At 39.7% G+C, this 27,957-nt stretch overlaps 2 protein-coding genes across 4 annotated transcripts; one reads left to right on the top strand and one right to left on the bottom strand.

Moving 5' to 3' along the window:
- The first annotated feature begins 5 nt into the window (after window positions 1-5).
- On the top strand, window positions 6-9,157 carry atp1b1a (ATPase Na+/K+ transporting subunit beta 1a). The gene is made up of 6 exons (XM_046391790.1): window positions 6-397; window positions 4,344-4,472; window positions 5,874-6,029; window positions 6,221-6,405; window positions 7,601-7,684; window positions 7,802-9,157. Exons 1-6 carry the CDS (start codon window positions 304-306, stop codon window positions 8,057-8,059), a joined length of 906 nt encoding a protein of 301 aa, XP_046247746.1. The 5' UTR covers window positions 6-303; the 3' UTR covers window positions 8,060-9,157.
- On the bottom strand, window positions 9,095-26,783 carry nme7 (NME/NM23 family member 7). 3 transcript variants are annotated; one of them, XM_046391781.1, is made up of 13 exons: window positions 26,662-26,783; window positions 26,484-26,538; window positions 23,044-23,145; window positions 22,483-22,649; window positions 21,571-21,681; window positions 20,747-20,797; window positions 20,340-20,547; window positions 20,106-20,211; window positions 17,289-17,353; window positions 16,785-16,853; window positions 16,435-16,536; window positions 9,795-9,902; window positions 9,095-9,235 (listed from the first exon to the last, which is right to left on the bottom strand). In XM_046391781.1, the coding sequence occupies exons 1-13, from the start codon at window positions 26,706-26,708 to the stop codon at window positions 9,203-9,205; spliced, it is 1,224 nt and encodes a 407-aa protein (XP_046247737.1). In that variant the 5' UTR covers window positions 26,709-26,783; the 3' UTR covers window positions 9,095-9,202. The 3 variants fall into 3 exon arrangements, with proteins under 3 accessions (XP_046247737.1, XP_046247739.1, XP_046247738.1); XM_046391783.1 differs by lacking the exon at window positions 26,484-26,538 and having other exon boundaries at window positions 26,662-26,782; XM_046391782.1 differs by lacking the exons at window positions 26,484-26,538; window positions 26,662-26,783 and adding an exon at window positions 24,803-24,991.
- Between the last annotated feature and the right edge of the window lie 1,174 nt (window positions 26,784-27,957).

The following is a 27,957-nucleotide window of genomic DNA, read 5'->3' as shown; positions in this document are numbered from 1 at the left end:
TTTTTTTTTTGTCAGACCCACAGTGTTTCTGCGTTGATTAGCCCCCCTTCGTTTCTCTCTTACGCAAAAGCAGCGGAAGGTTGTGATTTGCTAGACTCGGCCCTCCCTCTTCGTGGGGTAACTTATTACGAGTTTGCAGGCGGAGTCGTCTTCCCTGAGAGGTAAATTGTGTGCTGTACAATTGGTGGAGTCGGGTACGAAGCTGTCCTTTCCCTTTTCCTGTGAGGGACAGTCAACAGTTCAGACGAACCAGTCCGTTAAATCTGCTAAAACGAAAAGGGGGGGATATTACCAGGAGTTAATATGTCGGGAAATAAAGACAGCGACGGCGGATGGAGGACGTTTGTGTGGAATTCAGAAAAGAGGGAGTTTCTAGGACGAACAGGATGTAGTTGGTGTAAGTACTTGTTTTCTTATAATGTAACTGCTATTGAATTAACAAGCTTGCTGCTGTTTGGAGACGACGGTACAATATGAAATAAACAGCGCTGGAGCACGTTTGGCCGAGAGAGTGGAAACTGCCGGTGTTGATTGGGGATTTTTTCCTCCTCGTTTCCTGAGTGTAAAGGCAGCACCTGTTAGATCCCGCTGGCTTTGACATGCTGCGTCGTGACTTCGATTTTCAATGGAGGCTGTGCGTAATGTTAGAAGTTGGTCTGTCGAATCAGAAGGAGAAAAGAAAAAACTCGTTTGTAAAAAGAAAAAAAACGGGCTGTTATCACAGAGTTAGCCCACTAGACATGCCACAGGTCGAATGTAGTGGAAAATAAGGCTAATCATTAAAAAAAATCAATTAACTCGCACTATGAATCAACTGTTCCCCCACGTGTTTGCTTTGACTATTTAATGGTAGCTCATGTGATTGTGAAAAGATTTAAATTAGACAGCTGGTTTTATGTTTAGCCCAATACATTGCAATAGGAAGTGATTAGCCAAGGCGTAGCCCATATGGAGCCATTCATTAATAAACGTCCTTTATGAAAAGGTCATCTTGAAGGACAGTGTGTGGTGGTGGGCCAGGACTTTGCACTAAACCAAATGGTCAAAGTTGGGTTTGGTTGTTCAGTGCCTCACTGGTCCACCTCTTGTAATTTGTTCTACCAATGAAATTGAGTTTGAAGAGAAACAGAGGACATTTCATTCCTTTCAATAATAAGCTGAATAGCTAATCTGGCTATACAGGCCCGGTTTTGCTTCGTCCCCTCTCACTCAAACCCAAGATTAATGGGTCCAGCTGTAATCGTTTTACCACTGTTTTCAATACTTTAAGACGGGGCAATGCTCGCCTAATACAGTCAGCAGTGGTTGTTGGTTTGATAGGATAACTACACAGCATTACATAGTGCCGGTTAAGCTTACTAAACCCTTTGACAAAGTAGAAATGGCTTTTTTTTCCCTGTGTGAAGCGTAGCCGGGTTCGACCAGACACCGCTCGGCAACATGGTGCTGTGGAACAGATCACGACTCACATGTCTCAAGGGCCGCCCCTCTTCATCCCTCTGTTATTTTTTTTTCCTCCTGAAAGAAAAGATACATTGGTCGGCACGTAAAGGCGCTTATTCCTCATAGCGTATTGAATGCTAAAACAAGCAGTTTATTTCAGAGAAAGGCTAGTTTTTCTGCCCCTCCCCAGAAAAAAAAAACACAATTATGTTGCCTTCTGACGAGAAATCACAGTAATGTTGCCGTAGTATCGCCGCCGTCTCTTGGTGTCAATGGCGACTTTATGGCGAACTTACAGGAGCTGCTTGTATGTGAAAATTTCAAATCACCACCTGCTGTTAGTGTAGTGATGTTAGTCCTGTAGTTATATTGTTAGTATGCATCTATTAGAGGCTGCCTGTCGGTACTTGTCGTGAGGGAGAGTGATGTCGCACTAAATAAAAGCGAGCGATGTAGCTCCAAGAGCAACAGGTATGTCTGTGCCCTTTAGTTGCCGAAACCGTAACGTTTCGCCAGTACAGCCCATCAGTCGGCTGTTTCTGCTCTTTTCAGGGTGCGAGATACAGGAAATGACAAGTGTCAGTATCACGCACATGGCTCATTTCTTCTCTGCCAGTGTTTTCGTGTTTCCATTTAGAAATGTAAGACGGTTCACCCTGTCTTTAAAAAAAAAAAAAGCACATGTACCGCGGGAGTGCTAAAGCGTTGAGCTGGCTACAGCAAAAAAAACGTCAGTAAAAGTGGAGGGACATGAGTGAGGTGTGAATGTGGTGACGGCCGCTCCACAACATGCTGCAGCAGTAGTCTGGTGGGGGAGGTGCTCTCCATTCAAACTCTGTTTTTCACCACCACTCGGCCAGTTTCTGTGCTATTTACATTTCTTGACTAGCACTGTTGATGTCTGACTTTGGCTGCAAAATGGTGTTGTCTGTCTACATCACGTAATTGATGTCCTTATAAAGCTATTGGCTGTAAACATGCCTCAGAGACCCTGTGGTGTGTTTAACCAGATTAGAAATGTTATTTAAACTCAAAGAATGGTTAAAGCACTGACAAAATGGTAACGGTGGCTATAATTTTACACATTATGGCATGTCTGTTTGCTTGAAAGTCGCATCCACATCCATGACAAAAAAGGTAACATTTTATGTATTTCTTAGATGGTCTGTTCTAAAGAAATTACTTCACAGGATTGTAATTCTACACAGCTTGTAGTGACCATAAGTGTCTGTCTGTGGTCCCCCTCTCAACAGGTGCATCTCACAGCACTGCAGCTACGGTTGCAAATATGCTCATTAGAGAATAGCTCGCCATGCATTCGCATTGGCTGGTGCTGTGACAGCCTGTGGCCATATTGGAACACAAAATCAAAGTCTCCAGAGTGTAGTGTTTTAACATTTGTTCAGTTTTAATCCTCCAAATTCATAAGATGTCTATACCTCTATTCAAGTTTTGTAGCTGGGGTACAAGACAAACTTAACCCATACAAACTGTGCCGTCTACACTGCATGCAGCCATGTGTCGGTAAAGACGTGGTGCGTGCGCTGGAAACACTGCCCATGTGTTCTCAGTGCGCTTTAAATGCAAAAACCCACAGTATCAGATTAACACAAGGCTTGGAGACAGTGAGCACAATGAGCCAGTTCCTGCAGATGTCTGTCTTTGGTCTGTTGGAGGACTGTGGGGTGTGGAATTGGACCTGTTATCAACCTGACAAACTGGTTTCGCAGTGGTTGATTTGGACATGTAACTGGCAACGGGAGGACATTTTGCGAAAGTGCCACAATAACAGCAAACAGATCGTGAATGGGAGCATTGATGACGATCCTGCTGTGTGTCGGTGGTAAGAGACAGTACGATGGCAGAAGAAGTCGGTCACTGATATTTAACAAAATCTGGCATCAAACTCCAAAATGAGATTTGATAAGAAAAGATTTGCAGTATACAAGCAATAGTTATAAATGTTTTGGACAGAGTGAGACTCAAGGCTCTGCTCTAAACAGTCACATTCCTTTAACAGAAACATGAATACACAGAATTTTAACATCTTGCCATCAGTATATTCAGATTGCTCCCAAAGTTGTATGGGAAACTGAAAGAGCCTTTTATTGCCAAAAAGAGGATACTAAAGTTATTCTTAGTCTGCTTTTATGGTATGCAGGAGCATAGATATAAGATACAAATGCCATACGATGTGTTGTTTTTTTACTCAAGCCACATGCTGTTCCTGGACGTACTCTCTAAGATCACCAAAAAATGTTTTTACACCCATCTGTGCCACAGTGTTTCATGTCATAGTTGTACTATAGATACTTGATTGTATAAGCTGATATAAATAAGACCAGTTAGGCTAGTTGGTACACATTTACATACCTCCTCCCCACTGAATGTGACTGAAAGTAGGTAAAAAAAAAAAAAAAAAAAGAAAAGAAAAGTTTCTGTCTGAGAGGAAAAAAAGAAGTGAATTCTTTTTGTTTAGTTAAGTGAGGACAGTGCTTTAATGCCAAACCTGTTGTAAGTGGGGACAGTGTGGGGGAAGGGTCTGCGCTGCCTAATGACTCATCCTGTTGAACTGGAACTGCAGGCTCCCCCCTGCCGTTGCATAATTGGAGTAAATTTTAAATTAGGTGGGGGAAAAAAAAAATCTTGTTGTTGTTCTCAAACCGCTTCCTCAGTGAGAACAGAAAGGGATCATACTGTGTGGAAGCAGTTTGTGCAGGATCTATTAAATGTGATTCCCTTGTAGCAGGGTTTTCCTTCTCAGAAACTCTTTTGACTTATCTAAATGTCTCACTAACAGTGCAAAAATCTAAATATATTCCATTATCAACGAAAACCTACTTTTTGTTGCAGCTGTATTCATTTTACAATATTAATAAAATGTATCATTTCCCCTACAGTCAAAATCATCGTGTTCTACGTGATATTCTACCTGTGCTTGGCTGGAATTTTCATCGGGACCATCCAGGCAATGCTGCTGACATTAAGTAATTACAAACCCACCTACCAGGACAGAGTCGCCCCTCCAGGTAAACATATTGTTCACCTTTTTATTTTGTGCTTAGTGAGGGATCTGTTGCAATAACTGATGTTTAATTAGCTCACAAGTTAAGACAAAAACAGCTGGAACAGAAAGAGTAGATTTGCTTTTGCACAGGTTAGAAATGTTTTTGGCTGTGATGAAGCCGGTGTCTGTGGTTCATGTAGTTAAAAATGACTGCTGGGATGTGCCTTTAAGCAGCTACTCTATCAGAAGTCTTTCTGACCTTAGATAGGTTCAGCCATTTTGTCCTTCACTCCTCTCAGCCAGTCAATGTTTCCACCCTCAGGCTACAGGGGAACTGCTGTAGTTTACTCTCAGTGTGACTAAACAATTCATGTGTGCTATGATTGTGTCACAGATGTGTCACAACATGCTTAAATATGTAGCCATGTTTGTAGTTGATTCTTTGACAAAGTAATTTAGTTTTGTCACAGCTAAGAGGCATCTGAGCTTGTTTTCCTGAACAAAAAACTGAAAATGTCTACACTGCTATAGTCACACTAGGAGTGTTTGGGAAATTTTTCTGCGAGCTTGGAGATGGTGCAGATTTTTAGTGGCTGACCATGCTTTGTTGTGCCAGTATTAGTTCGCACAACACATGCTCTAGTCTTGGTTGTATTTTTAGCAGTCATTGTAAAACAGTAGCTTCATGCACAGCGGTTAGTTTGCCTTATTGTCTGTCAACCGTCCACAGAGAGAGTACCCTGGCAGAGGAAGACGAGTGGAGCGCTTTGAGCTGAAGCGAGTTTCCAGTAGTGGCAAGATAAAGGAAGCATGGAGTAGTTAGATTTTTTTTTTTTTCTTCTCAGCACTCAAGCCCGCCTCTCACTCAGAGGCTAAAAGTTTCCATTGTGAGAGAGACCCACGTGAGAGTGGATGGGTGGGGGCAGGGGATTGGTGAACTTTCACAAGCCAGCCACTGAAATTCAAATGACTAAGCATTAGTTCTCTGTCTCTATAGCACGAATGCCTCTGATCTTGCTCATAACCACGGTACTAAATGAACAGATCAGTGAGCTTTGAGCCTGGGAAAAAGTTCATAAACGTCATGTTTCCTTTCATTCCTCTTACCCATCTTATTTCCCTCACACCACGCCTCACTGAGGCCTTCTGCACAAGGCCTATGGAAAATTACTGCTATAAAGAGCTGACAGAGACCATCTGAGGAAATCCCCAAGACCCTACATTGTGTGTTGTCCTTAGATAATAGACCAGAGACTCTGTCTGGATCAACAAAGAATAGATCACATGATATACAGTGCAGTTTTTGTCAGGAGTTTCACATAAACCGCTTTAAATTGCATTTTTCTCAAGTTGTTGCAATTAACAATCTGAGAATAAAAAATTCTCCTTTGTAGTTTCTGATGGGACCTGTTTTGTTTTGCAGGTCTTTCGCACACCCCACGCTCAGACAAATCTGAAATCGTTTTCACCATGTCTGACGAGAAGACATTTAACGACTACATCACCAGCATGAAGGACTTCCTGGAGAAGTATGATGATGAGCGTCAGGTTGACCAGATGAAATTTGAAGACTGTGGAGGCAAGTACAAGCCACTGAAATGCATATATTACAATCATCTCTCGTATGTATTTGGTTCTATGAACTGAAGCCTACAGTAATACTTCTAAAATATTGAATGTAAATATTAGTGAGCATATCCTTGAAAAATGACTGTTGCTTTGTATTTATGGTATTCACTCCTATTTACAAGTCCTTTGTACCATTTGCAGACACTCCCCAGACATACAAGGACCGTGGAAATCTGGAAAGTGGCGAAGGACAGAGGAAAGCTTGCCGTTTCAGCAGGTCTTTGCTCAGTAGCTGCTCAGGGTTGAGCGATTCCACTTTTGGCTTCAAGGAGGGAAAGCCGTGCATCATTGTCAAGCTCAACAGGATTGTTAACTTCAGACCAAGGGTAGGTTTACTGCACAATAATAACATTATAGCTTTTGTAATTACAGGTGAAGTCACACTGACAGTAAACCAAAAACACAGCATAGCAGTCTTAAAACTAGTTAAGTTTAAATATGTGAAAAAGAATGATTCAGACAACTTTAAAAAGCTGCAACCCAATAGCTGATGGGAACGACATACAGTGTAAAACTAACTTTTAATGTCAAATGTCAAATTTAATGACAAATCTGTCCTGACAAGTGAAAGGAAACGCTTCTTTGTTAGATGTGTCATATAATAAAAATGTATAAACATTTGCAGCACAGAATCATTACTGGGAATGTAAATAATCATTTCCAGTAGGAATAAATCACATTGTTCACAAAGGTGTACATAAATAGGTAAAAATGCCTGCAATATGTATTTTTTATTTTGTTTTAAGTCCTATATGATTACATTTGGTTTTCGTGGGCACACCAGTTTTACAAGACATTGGCTGTGGATTACTTTTTTAGGTTTAATGTTACTTAAATGCAGCAAAGTGTGGATTTGAGTTGCAGCTTTTCTAGAACCCAAATGTAAACCTCAACATAAACAGAACAAGTGTGTGTAGGATGGTGATTGTCATTTTCTGACTAACATTCAGATACCGAATTTCTATCTGAACATGCTTTATCTTTAAAGGGCAATTCCACCAATTTGAGACATCATAGTCTGTTTTACGGGTGTTGTGGTGTACCACCGCATATTTAAACAAAGTTGTCTGATCAATGATTCGGCGGTAGTTCGATCCTTTTCGATACTTTCCATAGTGAATCTGTGCTTTGGATGTGCGGGCTTTTTCTTTTGCTAAGAATCTTTGGTTGTCATGATACACAATATTTGTGGAAGTCACGGTTAATGTATGTGTTGCAAGTACCTAAAAGGCTCTGGACAGGATTAAGGAAGACTAAGATAAGATTCTCAGAGAAGACTTTTATAAATATTTTGTAAACATTCAAAAGCCCTGGCATACCAAGAGATTTGTAGTTTTCAGCACTATACATTCATTAAGGTCCCAAATTGGTAATGAATTACTTAATCAGAACTGGCCATTTAAAAAATAATAACCTTGCCACATTAACCCTAAAATATATCACATAACTCGCATCACACAAGTTGCACCTGTTCATATCGTAGCAGTGCCCTGGTTTCACTTTGACTCTCTCTTTTCTTAGGCCCCCTCTGGCAACCAGTCACTTCCAGAGGGTCTGCAGGGCAAAGTACAGCCCAACCTGATCCCCATTCACTGCAAAAATAAGGTATGGTTGCCATGACAGCATCTGGCCATGGCATGTATTCTAACAGAGTATATGTCTGTAATATTAATGCTGTAAAATGGTTACGTTTTAAGTTTAATCAAACTGTTGTTTCTGCAGAGAGAAGAAGATGAAAACAAGATTGGAGAGATCAAGTACTTTGGCTTAGGCGGAGGCTTTCCCCTTCAGTACTATCCTTACTACGGCAAACTTCTGCAACCCCAGTACCTGCAGCCCCTGGTGGCCATTCAGTTTACCAACCTCACTTTGGATCAGGAGGTGCGCATTGAGTGCAAAGTATATGGAGAAAACATCGACTACAGTGAGAAAGATCGCTATCAAGGACGTTTTGACGTTAAGCTGACAGTCAAGTCGTGACCTCAGCCATCATGAGCACTCTCATTTTGAAACAAGTAAAATGTAGAGAGAATAAAAGAGTTCAGATAAACACCACTAGTCTTTGAACATTCATAATATACAGGACCTACACTTAATCTGTGTGCTTTACACTTGCTTTTCTGTGTGTTTGTCAAGGGTTAGATTGTAAAATACAAGAGTAGCAATAGCAAATATTTATTCTACTGTACATGAAAATATTCCTTGAGCCATGGGATGTGTTCATCTATTACTGTAAAACTGCAATTCCACTACTGACGTGTAGCGAGCTGTGTTTCTATCCCCAAAGTATTTCATCCTAATGTGGTTTCTATATTTTTTGGAGTGTCCAGTGCTGTATTCTAGTCCTGTTGTAATCCCTTCTGTCTTCTGTCAGCTTTAGTGGTCCAAGGTGTGTGCGCGTGAGCTCGTGTTTGTGTGCAGGTGTGTTAGTTTCTGTGAGTGTTTGGAGTGTGCGCTAATGTGCTCTGACTAACTGAATTACTAGCGTGGTACTCTGAACCTTTAAGGCCCATGTTTGAGTAAATGACTGCACTCCATGGAATCGGTTTTTTGTGTTTCTTTTTTTGTGTTCCCAGTTGTGGAAGGATACATTTGTACACCTTTTCTTTGTTGTTCACCTTTAGCTGTAGGATATAATTTGATGACATTTCTGTTTGATACTCTTACATCTGTTCATTCTTAATTCATAGCATAGAGCTTTGTGGGTCCAGCATAGAAGACTGTCACCTCCATGGAAACAGTGGCAACTCAGTGCTTTGAAATCTGATTTGCTGGAGACATCACATGATGTGATGCAACTTACTATTGAATGTTTTAGCCATTTTCGTGGTGGAAGAATTTTATATTTATGCAGTTGTACATTTTTTTCAAAGTTTAATGTATGAATCCAATACCAAAGTCGCTGGTCAAAAAGCTAGAGAATATCAGAGGCAATGCAGTGTCCCGTGTAATAAGATGTTTAGTTGGTGTGAAAATACTTAATTCAATGTTGAAGATCAAAACACTTGTCAGGAGTCTGCTCTTGTCACTTTATTTAATCTGCATAAGGCTGAAACAATAAACAGAAACATGAGACAATTGTGAAGTCTTTGAATATGTAGTTAGGCGTTTTCTCCTTTGCATTCACCCGTCCAAAATCTTAAAGAAATACTGTACCTGTAAAAAGGAATTGAAAATGAATTGCAGTTCCTCCTGAATTCAAGCATAACATCAAAGTATCTGCCAACCCTTCCTCTCTACTATCAGAATAGTGACACTGAAAACTCTCCTCTGCACAAGCACTTTCTCGGCCACTGTGTCCCTGTCTTTGGAAAATGGCAGCTCAGTCAGTCACAGGCTAATGTTTAACAAGGAGGTATTTGTCCAAGCCACAGATCAGGAGTTTTCCTGAACAATGACGCTTGATGGGTCAGACCCACTCCCTGCAAAACAATGGTTTTGTTTCAAATTCCTCTGCCATTCTTGTTCTCCACAAAACCAATCTGAGCTAAGGTTGCCCCAGCCCACAGAGCAGAGTCATGAGACACAGCTTCACAAAGTCGGGGGGGGTTGTTCTTAACTGAACTGAATGGGTGGTAGTTACTTATGCATGGACTGAAAGACAATGAGCAAACCTGTTTATCAGATCAGAGGAACTACACAGATGAAATAATGTGGGGGCAGCTTACAGCACATGGAGGAAAGAGTGTGTGTGTGTCAGTGACATAGCACTCACCTCGAGAACACCGTCTTCAGGGAGGTCTGTACAATGGACTGCGTTTTTCACTTTGTCTTTGCCATAAAGGGCACGCAGTGTGGTTGGACGAAGATGCCGCGCTATTTCCTGTTGAATGAAAACATCCTGATTGTGAATCCCTCACTGATGAAGCTCATTAGTATTCAACTCAGTATCACAATGACGTGACACACTTTCTGTCCCAAACATCAAGTACCATGTGGATGACACAATGGAGATCTGAAAGTGAACACCATGTACTGTTCGACGTTACTAAAACAAGATTACTCAGCAACTGGACATGTGATCTGGTTGAGGAAATGACCCCAACAGTGAGCAATTTTTTTTTTCTTTTACACACTGACTGGTGCTTCCTATTTTCATTTCACACTTCATTTCAGTTTCTTGGTAGAATACTACACACTTACTGAAACTTTTGATCTGTTTGAATTTCCTATTCCACACTGCAGTTTCCATGCATTTCTATACCACTCCTTTCTACTGAATGCAGTTCTAACACTAATCAAATACAATTTCAACACCTTCAAATATTTTCCCATCTTTGTACGCTACAGTTTAGGGAAGCACTAAGTTCTCCTTTTCATTGCTTTTCTCCAAGCAATAGTTTTATCCTAGGTGTCTTGTTTCCCTTCAACATCAAACACTCCCAAGGTCAGAGCTGGGCTCTCCTGCCTGTTGCTACTCTGTACCTCCAGGAAATGCAACCCTCCCACAGGGTCCACTATCAGGGGAGGGACAATGTGTGAACAGTTAGTTCACCAACATGACTATTAACTCTAAAGGAATGCAAACACATATAACATATAGTATGAAAGTAACACCCGACACACTGGGAAAAATATGTGATATTTTATGCTATCTAAGGTATGTTTGACCTTTTATGAGCATAATGCTTAACAACAAAGTGAATATACTTGACACTAATGCTAATTATTAATGATATTAATACTTAAAAATGAAAGTAAACCACTGAAAAGTGTCCTTTTTTGTTAAAGAATCAACAATATAACAAGTTACAAGTACAATCATGTTACAACACCACCTAAGGTTTGTTTTGTCTCAGATTTTGTCGAGAAAAGAATCCAGCTGTGTGACGGGAGGGAAACATTTCCTATGACAAGTCCTTTTATCCTCCTGTGGTTTATGAGTGCGCACACAAAAGGCAGGAATAAGTTTCAAGGTCATCAATCAACTGCATTCTTCTCCAAGCCATTCAATGTCTCTTAAAACAAAAACCTTGTGAAAAACAAGTCTCCTGATTCAAATTATTCCATTACACAACACTGAACTGACAATGAAGGGAAAAAAAATCATAGCAAGGTTCAAGGATTGTGGGAACTGTAGATAACCAGGTAGTTATGGGTCAAATGAGTTCTATTTTAGCACTTTTTCCAAGAGTGTTGCATTTTTAAGTTAAACTTTTGCTTTGGATGTTAACTTAGGAAATGTATTCTGAATTATTAGCATATATTGATATTTCTTATTATAATTGCACCTCAGTGCAAATCCTGAATACCAAAGTGAATGGATATCAAATTTAGGATAATTACTAGTGCACCTTTACTTATATATTTTCATGTATTTTTCAAAAGGGCATTAACACAAAGAGTGAGACAAGAATACCAAGAAAGACAGTGATCACAGTAAAAATAAAACCTGTTTAGCATTAGCATGTTAATATTGTCATTGTAGACAACAACAAGTATGCCAATAGCCAAGAGTTACAAAGTACAAGGTACAATGTTCTTTTTTTTATCATTGCACAACACAGGATTGTACAGTGACCTGCTTGTTGTACTTCCTTTATGTTTCACACAAAATAAAATTGGATTAATAAATAATAAGTCATAAAAATCAAATATTTTCATGGATGAGTGTGGAGTTCAGGATTCGCACAGCCTGAGGAAAGAAGCTACTCTGTAGTCTGAAGGTACTCCAGCAGATACTTCTATATCTCTTGCTAAACTGCAGCAGGGTGAAGAGGCTGTGGTTGGGGTGGTTGCTTCATTTAGTATCCTTTGGGCTCTGAGCAGGCAACTTATCTCACAGATATTACTGATGGTCAGTAGAGGGGTAGCAATGATATTCTGGGCAGTTTTAATCACCCACTACAGGGGGCCCTGTTCTGGCTCATGCATAAACCATGCCAGTTTGTGATGTTTGCATCCAGCATCCTTTCTGCTGATCCTCTCGAAAAGTTAACAAGAACCAGGCACGGGAATTTAGCCTTCTTAAGACTCACAGCCTCGCAGAGCTGCTAGGATGGCCGTAAATTATTAGTCTTGTTCCACTGTAGCTTCTCCTTTTCGAGCCAATTCAGTGTCATCACCAGTGATGAGAGGCGAGGTGCTATGTTTTTAACTGTTTGGCCTTCCAAATGCCCTGATGTTGCTTGGAAAATTTAATTAACGCAACAGGAGGAGTTCACTAAATCTATTTTAAGAGAACTCAAAAGTTATTATTACTGGTTAATAGAGGCTAAACTGTGCATTTATCTGACTAACTGGTATGACTGTATGCATCAATCAGATTGTATCAGTCAGAATGGACAAGAAGAATAGCAGGACTCCTAATATGGCTGTTCACGTGGTTCATATTTGTTGAAAATATAATGATGTGTCCATGTACTATGAGTTTGTGTCTCAGAAAACTACACACAGCAGCCTGTGCACAAGTATTGTCAAAATGGCCCTGACCAGGCAGTAGCCTGTTGGTTATGTGTCCCATACTACATGAAATTAAAGCCAAAGATGGCAAAGGGGAGATTTACTCAGTGATAAAAGAATTCTTTGCAAAGCACAGCTTTCTGTAATTACATTAGTTACCCATGAGTGACCTGCAGTCAAGAGTTTAATTTGATTTTAATGAGTCCCCTAGTTTGTTGGACCGGTGTTCTCATAATGACTGCTGGCTTTTGTGAACTGTAATGGCAGGGGCAGAGTGACCTGGTGGTTACATGACCGTCCAGCAATCAGAAAGTCTCACATCTGATCTTTCATGCACCGCTGACTGTCCAACCCCACTGAAGTGAGGGAGGACGAAGGCTCACTCACACAGTCACTGCATTACCGCATGATTCTATGCTGAATGCTAACCTTGCTCTAAACACTCTGAAACATTCAGATACAGTCGCTGCTTGTGAAAGTGCTGCTGGACACTACTTGTAACTTTTTCACCCCGTATAACTTAGTGATTAGGCTCAGGCTTCTTTTGAAAAAAAGTTCTTAATCTCAACAAGAATGTCTGATTTAATAAAGATTAGATAAAAAAAATAACTTCTGGCAGACTTTTCAGTTTAATCAAAATTTTCAAAAATGTGTTTTATCCACTTCACGAAAGAATACATCCCAAGCTTTACTGTATGTCATTTTAACAAGTATGCAGTGGATTGCCTTAATCGTCCTACCTGTGAAAATACAACCTGATGTAAGAGTGTGTTGAGGTAACTTTCAACTTTTTGAAATGTTGTTCAGTTTTCAAATTCAAAGCACTGGCTGGTTCCGGCATCATAATTTTAAGGATTTGCTGCTTTTCTTTGTCATTTATGATAGTAAATCATTTGGGGCTTGGGTTTTGGACTGTTGGCTGGACAAAACAAGCAACGCGAAGACATGACTTTGGGCTCTGCAAAATTGTTATGAGGATTTTTTTTGAGATTTTATAGACTAAATGATTAATCTCAAAAATAATTGGCAGATTAAGCAATAACGAAAATAAATGTTAGTTGCAGCTGCATCTTTTTATAACTTCATTTTGCCTTTTATTATTTTATTGCTGGCCCTATTACAGCTACCACAGAAGCAAGGTGCTATCAGACATAAGTATACAAATGACAGCACCTTGGCTCTTATTTTTATTGCATATAAACATCGACAAGATAAAGAAAAAAAGAACCTAGGCCTATTTCCAAAACGGTGTATAAAAAGGCTCTTGATCAGGCAAACATTAAAGCTCTGTAGTGAGTCTGTAGTCACCCTCTTATTCCACAGGGCTTGAAATGAACAATGCCAATATCTAGTTACTGTTTTGTGTAGTCAAGGTAAATCCAGCTACATTTCTGTTTTACTCAGATGGTACTACACTGCACTAAATGTAGCACTGCAGTCACCAGGGACAGCCGATATGTTTCTCTACAATAGCATTACATAGATGGGTCAAAAATCAATAGGAAAATCATATTTTAACCAACATGATGTAGAGATAGTATCTTAGCCTTGTGTAACAAGAAGCTCAGACATATTTGGTCATCTATTACACTCATCATCCACTGTAAGACAAAGTGAGAAAACACAGCATGTTGACCGCCATGCTTTGCTGGTGTGTAGTAGGGGGCGTAGAGGATGTTTTATGCTCCTGATTTAAAGGGGAAGTGTATATTACAGACTATAAAAAATTAAACACTGTAAGAGAGGGTAGAGAGTACAGACTGGGGACAGGACTGGCTGACAGAGGACTGCTGTGTCCACTCTATCAGGACACATCACAAGACAGAGTATGATCTCATGACTGAGAAAGTGCAATGCCGGGCAGCTAGGGGTGTGGATGTGTGAAAACATGAGCAACACTCATGATGTATGATGTCTAGATAAAAGCGTCATATATGAAGTGGCATATATTTTTATGTTTTTGCTCTTTCCTGTGAGAAAATATGACAGCTGAGTTGATCTACCATCACCTCTAATATGATTAAGTATATCTGAGGTCACTTAATCCAGCTGTACAGTCATGTGTTGATTCACACAAGACCTCAGTTGTTTATAGATTAGTCTTTAGTCAACTGGAATTAATCAATAGGCTTTAACTATTAGTAAACTTTCTGATCCCTTCATACAGTGTGGCCCTAAGAGTGTTTGTCCAGTCCTATCTGTCATCCTGATAATGATGTCTGGAATGTCTTTGCGCCCCGATTTTGACGAAAAAAACGTACTGTACTTTGATACTTCACAGAACAATGTTATATGGGCGGACACACACACACACACACACACACACACACACACCTCAAACACACAGATCTGGTCTACAGAATTTCTTCTCAGTGATTTCAGCGCTGCTGTGACTTTCCATTTATCTTGTGTATAAAATGGCAGAGCTGCACTGAAGAGTAGAAGGGCCAATGTTTAGGTTATTCATCAGATAATACTGAGGTTAGTCTGAGGTCATGGAGTGATGAAACTGCTTGACCTCCCTGTTAGTCATTAGAGTCTGAGGCAATGAAAAGGTTACAGAGGTTTAATGGAGAACAAAGCCTGTAAACAAATGACAGCAGCTAAAGGAGAGAACCTCTGGCCTCAGACTGAAATGAATCAAATATACTGGAGAATTTAAAAGTAAATAATATATACAATTCCCCTCCTATACACTGATGCCACTTCTCAATTTTGATATGATACCTAGGCCCTCTGGTATTATAACCTGATTCATTTACAATCTGTTTTCTTTGGATGTAATGAAGAGGCTGTTTGCTGTGATTTTCTTTCAATTTTTCTACATCGAGACATTGTCAAAGATGATACAATCCCATAAACATTCTGCATACAAGTGGTCAAGCAACCAAAAGAGAAAGAGTAATAAAATAACAGAGGACGGCTGCAAAGGCTTAATTATTTTGGCATCAATGAGCAATGGTGGTGTAGTGTCGTGAAACCTGGAAATCATTAGCCAATTAACTAACCCTTCCTGCTCTGTGGCTGCACAGTCAGTAACATTTCCCAGTGGCCTGGGAGGACTGATGGTGAGGACAGAAAGCACAACACACAAATAAAAGAATTAAACAAACCTGTATGTAAAAAAAAAAGGAAAGAAGAAGATATAAAAGAGCTGAAACCATTTTTAACAATATCGACAGCTGAGCAATGGACAACTGCTGAGCTGTAGGGAAATCATGCAGGTGTGTAGTCCTGTAGTTTTTATGGTCGCTAAACAGTGATTGGAGGCAGAGCGTCTGATCATTAGATTTCACATCACGCTCTAACATAGCCCCGCAGCACTGCTTCCACAGCACAGCAGGTTCATTCACAGGCCAGCTCTTTTAGCCACAAAGCCACAAAATCTCATGTACACAATGTACACTAAGCAAGAGTGAAAACACCATTATCCATTTCGTCATGAGTTTGTTTTGTCTGATTCAGGATTCTTCAAAACCAAGAGGTGTGTGTTACATTCATGTGATGAGCTTTAAACTGATCAGAGCTTGAAACCAAATATTGAGCTCATTTCATACTAAAAATAAATAAATAAATAATAAAAAATAAAGGAGCTCCTCAGTCATATGCCTTCCAGCTGTCAGGCTTAAGGACTTCTCAGCAAGTGTCCCAGACTGAGATCACACAGGAAAGAAAATTCTCACGATATAAGTCAGAGAGAGCGCCGCATGACTGGCTGCACTGCACTACGTTCACAGACACATAACTTCAAACACTGAAGGACACTTAGTGTAACATTTATTGCATGGCTGCTAGTGTTAGCTATGTGTTGTCAACGACAAGGGCATTGGAAAAACTCATTACAAAAGAATGACGCTGGATGTACTATTTCGCTTGTCAGACAGGTTCCTCCCGTATGTATGGAATATATAATGAGGAAATAATATTTAATATTAAATAATGATTTGACTCACTGGATCAGCGGGCCCACAGAATTCCCTGAATGACTGTGGTGTGTCGGTGCCATGAATCTCCAGAGCCATGCAGGGTCCAGAACACAGCTCAGTCACCATACTCTGCAGGGAGAGAGAGTAAATACAGTCAAAAGTGGGAATAATGAATTTGATTTCTTTTTATGAACATGAAAAAATACAGGGAACCACAACATCTCAACTATCATTCAGTTATGAACAAAATCTGCAAGAGTTTGTCACTCGTCGAGACTAAAGGTTAGGCGGTGTTTGTGTTTTTAATCATAAAATGTAGCAGAACTATGACGCAGATACTTGCGATGATGGTACAACAATGTAGTAATTATGCTCACCGGATATTCTGTGACAACACCTTTGTAAACTTCATAGAATTCTTCTGCATTTGCCCGGTCCACGTTGAACTGTGAAAAGCAAATATTACTCAAAAAATTAGTGTTTCACTGTGTAATATAAACAATAGCTCTATTATCACAAAAGACGCTGCTAATATGCATTTATGCTATTCCCATTAACACACAGCATGTGGGTACTATGAGAAAATCCTGACTGATTTTATATTTTTATGGTCCAGAATGCACACTACATCTAATGTGGCAAAATGAATGGACTGTGAGAGGTCGCTGTCTGCAGCAGTGACACTGAGTTCAATTATGAGGTCAGGCTGTATCAGAGAACATCAATGCAGTGCATGTGTTAATTACTTGAACATAGCCAAGATAAATGGTGCATGAGTAGAAAACTCATTGTATAAAAACTAGTTCACATGAGCACAGTGAAGAGGAAGCAAGTACAACACATGTAATCGCTGCACCTCTAATTACTTATTAAACTTTTACCATCTGAAGGGCTGAGATTTCAAATCCAGCAGCAGATATGGAGTTCAGGATCTTCCCAGTCAGACCTGTAAGCACATCAAAGGCATTTATGTCTTTGAGCTTTTATGATCCTTGAGTTTAGACAGATTGACAAGTAAGGTGATTAATGTTACAATAAACTCTTCAAATTGATCCTCACCAAAAAAAAGTGGAAATAATTCAGATCGCATGATTAAACCATAAACATTATTCCTATTTAGGTTAAATGACTATTATTACAGAATTTGCTATAAAGCTCCTACTCAGACAGACAGACAGAAATCTTATCTTGTGTTGCAACAACCTCAGATTGCAGTATCTTCTTTGGATAAAGAACAGTGAGATTGTCTTACAGATGTTCTGTCTATTCAAGGACAGAACAAATTATTATTTTTGTCCACACAGTCAACGCTTTAGAGTGGGAGCTATAGAGCTGCACCTCTTGTGACTGTGGCCGTACATTATTGTCACAATGGTAGAAGCACGGTGACAAATGAAGGTGCAAGAGTGACAGTGAAGGTCAGACTGCTGCAGACACACCATTGAAACATGGCGCCAGTTCCATAATTGCATTCTGACATCCTGATAAAAGGCAGCCTGTGTACTCATCAAACAGGACACCAGGTATTCACATATCCCCTTCACTCTAAATGCTGCTGTATGTAACCAAGACGTTCAGTCTGGACCAGATGATAGTGAGTGATGATGAGTTTTCTCTCTTATTTGGGTAGAGGTTCGGTCACAGTCCAGTTATGTGTGTATTAGGTCAGTAACCACCTCCTGAGCCCAAGCATAGGCACACACTCAGGACAAGCAGCTCCCAAAACAGCTGGTGCTGTTGCTAGGAGATCCTGTTCTGGGTGCCTGGCAACAGAAGCTTCTCTATTCCAGTCATGTCTGAGTGCGTTTTCAGTCACAACGTCCTTTGCCACCACGGTGATTGGCTGCGACCTGTACACGTAGCTGTCGTGTCTTTTGGCCTCTTCATTGATCTTCAAGGGAAATCAAGACAAGTATTTTGATACCATTTGTATTTGAAGTCACTGACAATTCCAGTTTGGGCTCAGCTGGCCAAACTCCTCAGAATGGGTTACTAATTTTGGCTCCGAGCAAAGAAGTCACCTGACACCTGAAGTTAAACAATGAGTTGACACATTGTGAACATAGGCAAACATTGTTATCAGGTGAAATGACTTAAAATACAATGCCAGAATGACTCCCATGACTTCAGTTTTCCTTTTTACTGAAGGCTAAAACTGGAGCAATAAACTGAGACTGGCAGAAAGACATCAGAGCACTCAACAAATTACAGTGGCTGTGATGATGACAGTACTATTGCCTCTCAGATCTCCTGCAATTTGTGACCAACTGTTCAAAGAAAGGTACAGCATTCTTCTCACCTCAAATTTGCACAGAAGTTGATTCCAAGGATTACCTCGACAATATTTTCAGATCACCTGCCATTTCTTTGCAACTTGACTATCAGAAATGCTTTGGCAGTCCAGTAGGTGTGCTGAGGAAGCTGCCATGATCATATCTTAATGGGCAAAACAACTGTCAGTTATACTGTAGACCTCAACAAGCACAGAGCTTTCTGTGGGCTTACATTGTTAGGTTACATCAACTCCTCCTCCGATACAGCCCTTCAACAAGAAGTGTGAATAAATGCACTGTGCTATCAGGAAGACATCAAACAAAATTCATAGCTACTAAAGTCAACAATAAAGAGCTGAGTAGGCTGTTTCAGAAGAACAAGCAGCGGGTTACTCCTCCCCTGAATAAATGAGAACCATCATAAATAACCACTAATATTAATTCAAACACTGAACCAAGAAATTTGAAGGAATTTAATTTCACAGCCGGCTGTGAGTTGCTCCATTCTTCCCTGCAGCAAAACTCAGCATGTCCATACTTCCTTAGTTTTTTCAATGGGTCCTTTCTCACAGCAAACATTTCTACTTGTCAGGGCAGGGAAAGCACAGGTGTAGCTACAGCAATAATATTATTGATGGCGTCATTCTAGTTGGGTGTGGTATAAAGTCACGCCACTGTGCAGCATGCACACTGCCAGGGTCCCAGCACTGCTAGATATCATACAGACAATATTAACCTAATTATGAAGGGTTGAAATATCCCACCATGAGATAGGTCTATCCATTGGGATAGACCTAGACCTTTCTCATGGTGGGATTGTTGGAAACTGAGAGTTTCCAACAATGCCACCCAATGCTAAGCAAGTATTATGTTTAGTCAATCTTAGTTTGGCATGTTAGCATGCATAAATGAGAGCACAGACACTAAATATAAACCTGGTCCAAATTAGATACCAAACAAATTAATAGTCATGATAAACACCCAAATTAGAAATAAAGATTAAATCATTGTATGTGGGAATACAGTGAGCTTGTTTATTTAAATGAACTGTGTTTGGACTTCTATGCACAGAATAACCAGTCCAAATCTCTCCTCAGTCAACAACTTTCTGTGAGCATACTTCAGCCCTGTCTGGAGCATTTCACATTTCACAGGTCAGAGCTCTAGTGGCATGCTCCATGAACAGGGATCAGGACAGGGATTTGGAAAAATCCAAAGCCAAATTTGGTGTGTGTGACACAAACACATTAACAGTCACAGGTGCAAGGGGAAAAATAATTATACAAGTCATTGGACTTGCACTAAATAATTTATGGGTGTATCAAACCAGTCAAAGTGTAATGAGTCCCAAATCCCGAGATAGACGCATTGATGGGTTAACTGATGATATAAATATATGCATATAGATAGGTATATGTTTCCTACCTTCTGATATGGCATGAGGTTTGATGATGCAACATGTGCAATCTGTATAAATGGCCGTATTAGAGGGGCCGTTGCCAATTGTGGATGGGAAAAAAAATTCAAGCTCCTATTAAAACAAACAGAAAAAAGGCAAGTTAGAGTGCATCATCAGTTCTGGGAATGTGCGAATGAGCTTGGGGTGCGAAGGCACACATGAACATGATTAGAGCTAACAGGCTAACTTCACATCCTTACTCTTGCTGCCGCAGCAAGTGAGTCAGAGCCATGTCCAACATTTTTGATGCCATCTGTTCCAAACTGGGCACGGACACTCTGCGGTGCCTCCTTCCGCGCCACAGCAGAGTCTGCAGGTCCCAGGAGCCTCCTCCAGATAGACATAGCCTCATCACCCATCAGCTCCATGGCAACCACTGGGCCCGAGGACACAAACTGCACGTGATTACTGAAAAATGGAACAAGGACGGAATAACTTATTCATATAAATGGAATTCCTACCAGCAGAAGGTCAACTGTGTTAACTATGTTCAAATGTCACTACAATGTCATTAGTATTATTGTCACAGGGTCTGTTAATGATAGTGGCTGGGCAGCAGAAATGTTCTCTGCTGCTTAGAAGTGGCCAATCATTTACAGGCACTCACCTGAAGTAAGGCTTTGACTGATGTTCTGCATAGAAGTCTGCCGCTTGACTCCTGAAATGTAAAGAAAACCATAAACCTTGTAGTTAATGAGTGGCAAATTATCTCAGGTACTCAGTGTGAACTCTATGTGCCAAACTACTGACAAAGACATTTATAATGTATCTGTCATATCTGTCCCAAGCAAAAGGCAACAATAAATACTTTGCGGGTGTGTAAAAGTTTAGCTTTTAAACTGAAGGAAAATGATCATTTTACCACAACCACTAAAAATAATTTTAATTGTATTTTCATTCAATAGATAAAAATGTACAAACTTCTAAGCAGATTCTAGTATCTTTAGCCCTGGTATTTTTTAATCCTGGCAGTGTGGAGAAGCCTTTGAAACAGCAGTTATTATATTGGGTAAAAGAAATGGTAACACTATTGGAACCTCCTAAAAAAACAAACCAAAACAAAACAAAAAAAAAAACATAATGTAATCTATAGCACTGGAGAAAATGTTAACAACACTCTGAGATAACAGAAGAATTTAGTTATCTGTGTTGAGGAACAACCGCTCTTTATACTCATTGTTATATCTGAGACTAGGGAGGGTTTAATATTATAACTGCATCATGAACTAGCACTTGATAAAACTGTTAATTAAACGCCAACCTTGTCTGCCACTTTGCCACTTGGCATGCCATATGTTAATGTGCGCGAGAAAACAGAGCCATCCATCTGTTTATATGAGGACGCTGGCACTAAACAGTTTGTCTGATATGTTACCACAGTATGACTTGTAGTGTAATTGTACAATCTCATCAGTGAGGCTTTGACCTTACCATGTAAGCTTTGTCATTTTGGCTTTGGTCACAATCAAGTTGGAGGAGTATATCAATTCAAGGACATCTCCAATCTTAGTAACTACATCTGGCTTTATCAGAGCGAGAGTTCTGGAAAAACAGTGAAATAAAATGAGAAAGGGATCAAGCAAGACAGTCAGTTAATAAGAGGAAGATCAGGAACACTTTCACACTTAGAATATATGCTTTCAGATGAGTGTCTAATATAAAGGGATTGGTTTTGTAACTCAATACCTCAAATGGGGGGCAATGAAATTGTCCATAAATAACACCTAATTTACATTGTTTTGTTTGTGATGCTGTATCTTATTTGAGCATAGATCTTGAGTTTGTAACTTATTTAACTTAATTAAATAGAAGAATTTTTTGTGTGGACTGTTTGGGTATATTTTCCAAAAAAAAAAAAAAAAAACATTATAAATAAATCCCAAGTAAAATGTGGTTCATCAAATTATCGTCATCAAGTTGCGCTAACACATACTATAAAATATTGCTTATTTTAATGGTAAAAATCTGCCTGAGAGCTGATTAATAACACACTCTGCTTGATAAGAATCAACTAACTAACAATAGATCAGAATCTAAAAGGACCTCTCTATAAATTATGCCAACAAATGCAATACTAACATATGTGTATAATAAAGCAGTTTCCCGATGTGGCCTTGAAAAGGTGTCTACAATTTCCTTTACAGTCATTTATGCTGACAGCTATGCACAGTGCACAGAGATGTATAGTGTATGTGACAAGTACTAGACAAAATGCACACTTCTGTGAGAATCATGCTAATAAAGATTATGTAACACAGTTCTGGGGATTATTTGCAAGGTCATGTAAAGCTATTTAACTGGTTAGGATCTTGCAGGGTTATCGCACAAGCTGCACAATCATACCTTTCTTTTTTGCTGCCAAGTTTGTTTGCTGTGTACTGATCTCCATAGTCAATCAGATTAAGTTGTCTGGAGAACACATTCACTCGATTCCCAACGAACAAGTCCTCTGGATGGAGGTCTTCATATTTGGTCCTTCTCAAAAATATTCGCTGGTTTTTTACATCAAACTGCCAATAAAAATAAACATATTGGTAACTTATTAAAATTAGCTAATTGCCAACTGAAGCAATTCACGTTTACTACAAAAAATATCCCAGAGTTACAAATATCGGGGCAATTTTTCTAGATTCTCTTGCTATATAGTGCTAGAGAAATGCAAAATGTCAGCACTGAAAAAAGCCCATCCCTTCTTGCACCAAATTCTGTGCCCATCTGATTGTCATTTACAATTATTTGGCATAAACATACATAAACAGAATAAATATCTTGCACTAAAAGTCTCCTTACATATTCAGTGTTTGAGGCTAAAAAAATGCTACTGCCTTAAGTAGCCTAATAAAGCTACATTAGCCAATGTAACAACAAAAATTAAGATTATTAACTGCAGTAGAAAATGCTTACCATTTCCACTGAGCCATCTTTGGGGTAGTAGAACAGTTGGTAGCGCCGAAGGAGTGCTGCAGTGGGGTCATACCACTCAGTAAGAAAGGCGTAGCGATCCTCCTGATAAAGTCAAGGAACAATAACAGATCAAATCAGAGTATAGTCCATAAAAAGTCAGAAAGACATAATAATCTTGAAACAATGACACTATTGTAACAATTTCTTTTTTTCACACATATTTGTGAAGGCCTTCGTCCCAGAAAAGATGCAAATTGTTTGAAAATGAGCCTAAGTGAGAAAGAGAAAAGTCAAATTATTAAAGTTAAAGTATCATTTCTGTCTGTGTTAACAGCTCCAAATTTGTTGCAGTATATGAACAACTCCTTCAGTTTTGTAAAGGGGCCTTTGCTTGTTTTAGCCTATTAAGTACAACTCACATACTTCATTGCAGTTGACAATTTTCAAAGCAGGCTTCAGTGTTTCAGATTTTTGATCTGGTTTTCCTATTTTATTTCCAGTCAGTCTTTGGATTATAATAACGAAGTTGAAAGGACTTGAAATGCGGTTGAGTTAGGGAATGCAGGATGTTGAACATCAAGTCTACATTTATTTTTGATAGCATTTCATTAGAGGTGCAAGTAAATCAGTGCTTTTAAAATCTGACTTTCAACTGCACCACAACAACAATGGTGACAATAAGGTGACAAAAATAAATGCAGAGCAAGTCTTCAATGTGTTGGATTACCAAACCTAATAATGGTGACAATGTCAATATATGGTCATGACCTGATGATCTGATTCAATTAGTTCTGTACACCAAAAGGGAGTAAAAGTTCAAAAAGCAGGCCACACTAATAGATACAAATGATTGCCTCAAGTTAATTCACCAGTTTGGATGAAAAGTTCGGTTTAGTGAAGTGGCAGTTCATTTGTTAGCACTCTGTCTCCTCATAGCAACAGGGGCCTATATTTGATTCCCAGTACTCTCTATGCCATCATGAAGTCATGAAAGAAAGACTGTGAAAGTGTGTGTGCGTGTGTGTTTGTTGTGGTGAAGGATGTGTTCAAAGTGTTTCCTTATCTTCTGCCCACTGTTAATTTGAAAAAAGCTCCAGCCTCTGTGACACTGAGTAGGCAAAGATAATAAACAACCTCTGTGTTCTGCTCGCTATAAATGTACAATGTAAACACTCAAATACATAGATAAATAATCTTATCATTACAAAACATTGTCCAGTAATTATTTGTTTTACCTAGGACAAACAGTTTCACAACATAGATACTGAAGGGATTTTTTTATGCTTTGTAACTGCATTAATAGCACGAAGTGTACATACTATAACTTTACACTGTATGGAAACAAATGTTCCAGCGTTGTAAATTACTGATATCAGGCTTATTTCACCGGTAACGTTAGGCACTGTAATTTTAAGTTAGCAAGCACCTACGCTAACGCTTTGACTAGTTGATGCACACATCGTTGGCTAGTTAGTTACCACAAATTATGGTCGTTTTAAAGCTGGATGCTTACTTAATTTGGCTACATCAAAACGCCAACAATAATAACATTATTTTACTCAATCTAACTTTGTTGGTTACCGGTAAGGTTACACGTCATGTTAGCTAATTGCTATCCTGCGTTTGTTTGCTATGTTTAGGTTGGCAAATGACCATCCATGTTCTATATTTTCAATGGATTTAGCTCACTTGTACTACATTCCCAGTTATCGATATAGGTTCACATTATCATTATCGAACAGAAATGTGTTTAACTTACCATTTTGACAAGTATGTAAAAGTCTGCACGTCTACATGTTTTCAGCTAACATACTTTAGCCGCTATTCCGGGTTATGTTTCGTTTCTATAGTAACAGGTCAAGGTGTGTTCACGGTACATTCGCCTAATAGTGTACATGGAACTTCTTGCTAAACAAAAGGAGTAGAGTTTCCTTCAACATTTAACTGAGAAGCAAAATCATTTCAAAAGTAACATGACGTATAGCAGTTAGTTAGACGTACAGCATGTTACTTACATGACGTATACAATATAAAATACAGTAGCCATACACGCCATAATAAACACCAGACTAGCTAATTTACCTGGAGGGAATTTAAGTAGGGTATGCGAGTGGGGGAAATTATTGATATCTCATAAGGATGGCGAAGTCACATAATGCTGATAGCTTTGATTTAAAGTTTCATGGTGATGAAAATCACAAGAACTGACTAATTCATGAGCTGGGCTTCGTTTATATACAATCATTTTCTGACTCTACTTCGTTGCATTGACGTTGTTTAATGCGCCATCTGGTGGTGGTCAGGTGGTATCATGGAGGTCCGAATTCCCCTATTTTTTAAAATTTCGAGCTGCCCCAAACACAACCTTTGACTGTGTCTGTAACCCGGAACAACAACAGTCTGAAAAGTGCCCTTTAGTACCTCAGGCGAATTACCGTACGTTATGCTGCATGCGTCTTATTCACTTGAATGTTTCCGTTTAGAGTGAACAAGAGTGTTGGACATAACTTTGTGCGTCTTAATTAAAGTGCTTCAATGCGTTCCTCTGCTCGCCTAAGACAGCACATGAATGATAACGGACCCTTAATCTTGGATGGTGGACTTGCAACTGAGCTGGAAGCGCAAGGAGCCAATTTACAAGTACAGCAACATTTTGCATCAACTTAACTTACTTATTCTAATAAGGTGCTCTGTAGTTTTTCTATTCATAGTCTATACAAAATGTGTAAAGTCCTACCAATGTTTTTTTATTTTTATTTTTCATGTACAGATGCTGAAACTTCCTGAGACTAACTGACCATGATTATTTTTTATAGTGTCGATATTTTGGGTTACAAAATAAGGTCAGAACTGTATTTAAGTGCAGTACTAAAGTAAATGTATTTCTCGGTTACTCATGACAGTAAAATGAAGGTTGTCTTTCATTCTTCGTGCATATTTTGGAACTGAAGCAAAATAATGTAAATGATTATTAAGACATTTCAAGGGTATGTAACGTAACATCTCTGAGCAGTTATTGGAAAAACTGGGATCCTTATTTCTCTCTCCGTAAAATACATCAAGGTTTCAAAAGCTGTAAGTGAAATAAATGTGCCTGCATCTCACACACCTAGGGAGATCCTTTGTGGAGCGCCAGGCTTTTGCACACCAATCCCCAAGCCATAAGAGATGCTCATTACAGGTAGGTCCATTCAGAAGTATTAATCAATTAGTCCATCAAAGGAAAATTGGCCTTCAACTATTTAGACAATTATTTTTCAAGCAAAAATGCCAAATATTCTCTGGTTCCAACTTCTGATGCACATAAATGACAAACATCTGCAGAAGTGAGTTTTAATAAAGTGACCGCAGTGTGGTAAATCAACAGGTTTCTCCTCAGTGGCGCTGATGTCATCTCAACAGCCACATATCAGGCAAGTATTACAGGTTTCGTCAATCACCTGGAGACGAGCTGTGAACATGCCAGAGAGCTGGTGATGTCTGGAGTTCACCTGGCTAAAGAGACAGTAGAGAGATTTGTCTCTGACAGTCGTCCAGCAGGTACAAATATATACACTCTTTGATCTGTCACAGACATGTCTCTGCAAATTACCATGTGATTATTTATCTGTTGTTTACCTCTCAAGGACAGAGATGTCCCTTGGTGGCAGGTGCTGTCGGGCCATATGGGGCCTTTCTGCATGATGGCTCTGAGTACACTGGAGCCTACGCAGCAGAGATGAGTGTTGAAGTGAGTGGATCTCAGCTGCTCATAATGGTTACATCAGAAGTAACTATGCATGCTGTGTGAAGGTGACATAGATTTTGAAGTTGGTTACAGTTGAACTTGTTTTGTACTTTGTAATTTGTTAACTTGTTCAGCTGTGGTTTGGTCAGATATTATATTTATAGATATATTTACTTTTGAACTGAGTGATCTTTTTCCTCCTCCCAGGAGCTGAAAGTTTGGCATCGTCCGCAGATCGACTGCTTAGCAGCAGCAGGAGCAGATCTTCTTGCTTTTGAGACAATCCCAAGTATCAAAGAGGCGGAGGCCCTGGTTGCGCTGCTCAAAGAGTTCCCGAATTGCAAAGCCTGGCTCTCCTTCTCCTGTAAGGTAACTATTGATGCCGAACAGAATAATTAATGTCACTGTTAACGGTTGTGCATCAAACTGACTCATGCTTTGTACAAAAACATTATCAGGATGAGCAGTGTATATCAGATGGCAGCCTGTTCACAGACGCAGTGCAGGTTGCTAAAAGATCAACGCAACTGGTTGCTGTCGGAGTCAACTGCTGCTCGCCAGCGCTGGTGGAGCCACTGCTGAACTCTGCCGGGTCAATGCTGAGCCCAGACATGAGCTGGGTGGTTTACCCTAACAGTGGAGAGGAGTGGGACACCGAGCAGGGGTGAGTCTGTCGTCAGGCAGTTTTAACAGTGAGATCACAGCTTATGTTCATGCTGCAGGTGAAGAGAGGCTGAAGACATTTTCCCAACTTGTGCCACAGCAGACCAACACTTACACACCTCTCCGCAAACATCATATACAAACTGTCAAAGCGAACCACAAAAGGCAGGTTATATTTTGTCAAAGCTGTCAAACATTTCAAGGATGTGAAGAAAAGGTGGTACACCAGCACTTTTAACAGCTGTAGTTATACAGTAAGCTCCTTAACGGGTTAAGAGAATAGCACCTCTCACCCTCTGCATCAGACTGTGGAGGCTCTGAGCAGCTCCTTCAGCAGCAGACTGCTACACCATCAGTGTGGGAAGGAAGGAGCGCTGCCACAGGTCCTTCATCCCCACTGCTGTTAGACTGTACAACTCAGCAGTCCAGTCCTCATTTCCTCCTTTTTGCAGACTTGTATATAGCTGTATTTTGTACTGTGTTTACTTGTAAATTGTTAATTTATTATCTATATATTTTTTGTA

The sequence above is a fragment of the Scatophagus argus genome, chromosome 6 (assembly GCF_020382885.2).
Source record: "Scatophagus argus isolate fScaArg1 chromosome 6, fScaArg1.pri, whole genome shotgun sequence".
Taxonomy (NCBI): Eukaryota; Metazoa; Chordata; class Actinopteri; family Scatophagidae; genus Scatophagus; species Scatophagus argus.
This window is presented reverse-complemented; position numbering and strand designations above follow the sequence as displayed.

Coding starts and splice junctions, on each gene's coding strand:
- atp1b1a (XM_046391790.1), top strand. CDS start 304: ATGTCGGGAAATAAAGACAGCGACGGCGGATGGAGGACGTTTGTGTGG. Junction 6,406..7,600: donor TTGTTAACTTCAGACCAAGG/GTAGGTTTACTG, acceptor CTCTTTTCTTAG/GCCCCCTCTGGCAACCAGTC. Junction 7,685..7,801: donor CCATTCACTGCAAAAATAAG/GTATGGTTGCCA, acceptor TTGTTTCTGCAG/AGAGAAGAAGATGAAAACAA.
- nme7 (XM_046391781.1), bottom strand. CDS start 26,708: ATGGCCCGACAGCACCTGCCACCAAGGGACATCTCTGTCCTTGAGAG. Junction 16,854..17,288: donor AAATCTCAGCCCTTCAGATG/GTAAAAGTTTAA, acceptor TGCTTTTCACAG/TTCAACGTGGACCGGGCAAA. Junction 9,236..9,794: donor CTGAAGACGGTGTTCTCGAG/GTGAGTGCTATG, acceptor TCCTTTTTACAG/GTACAGTATTTCTTTAAGAT.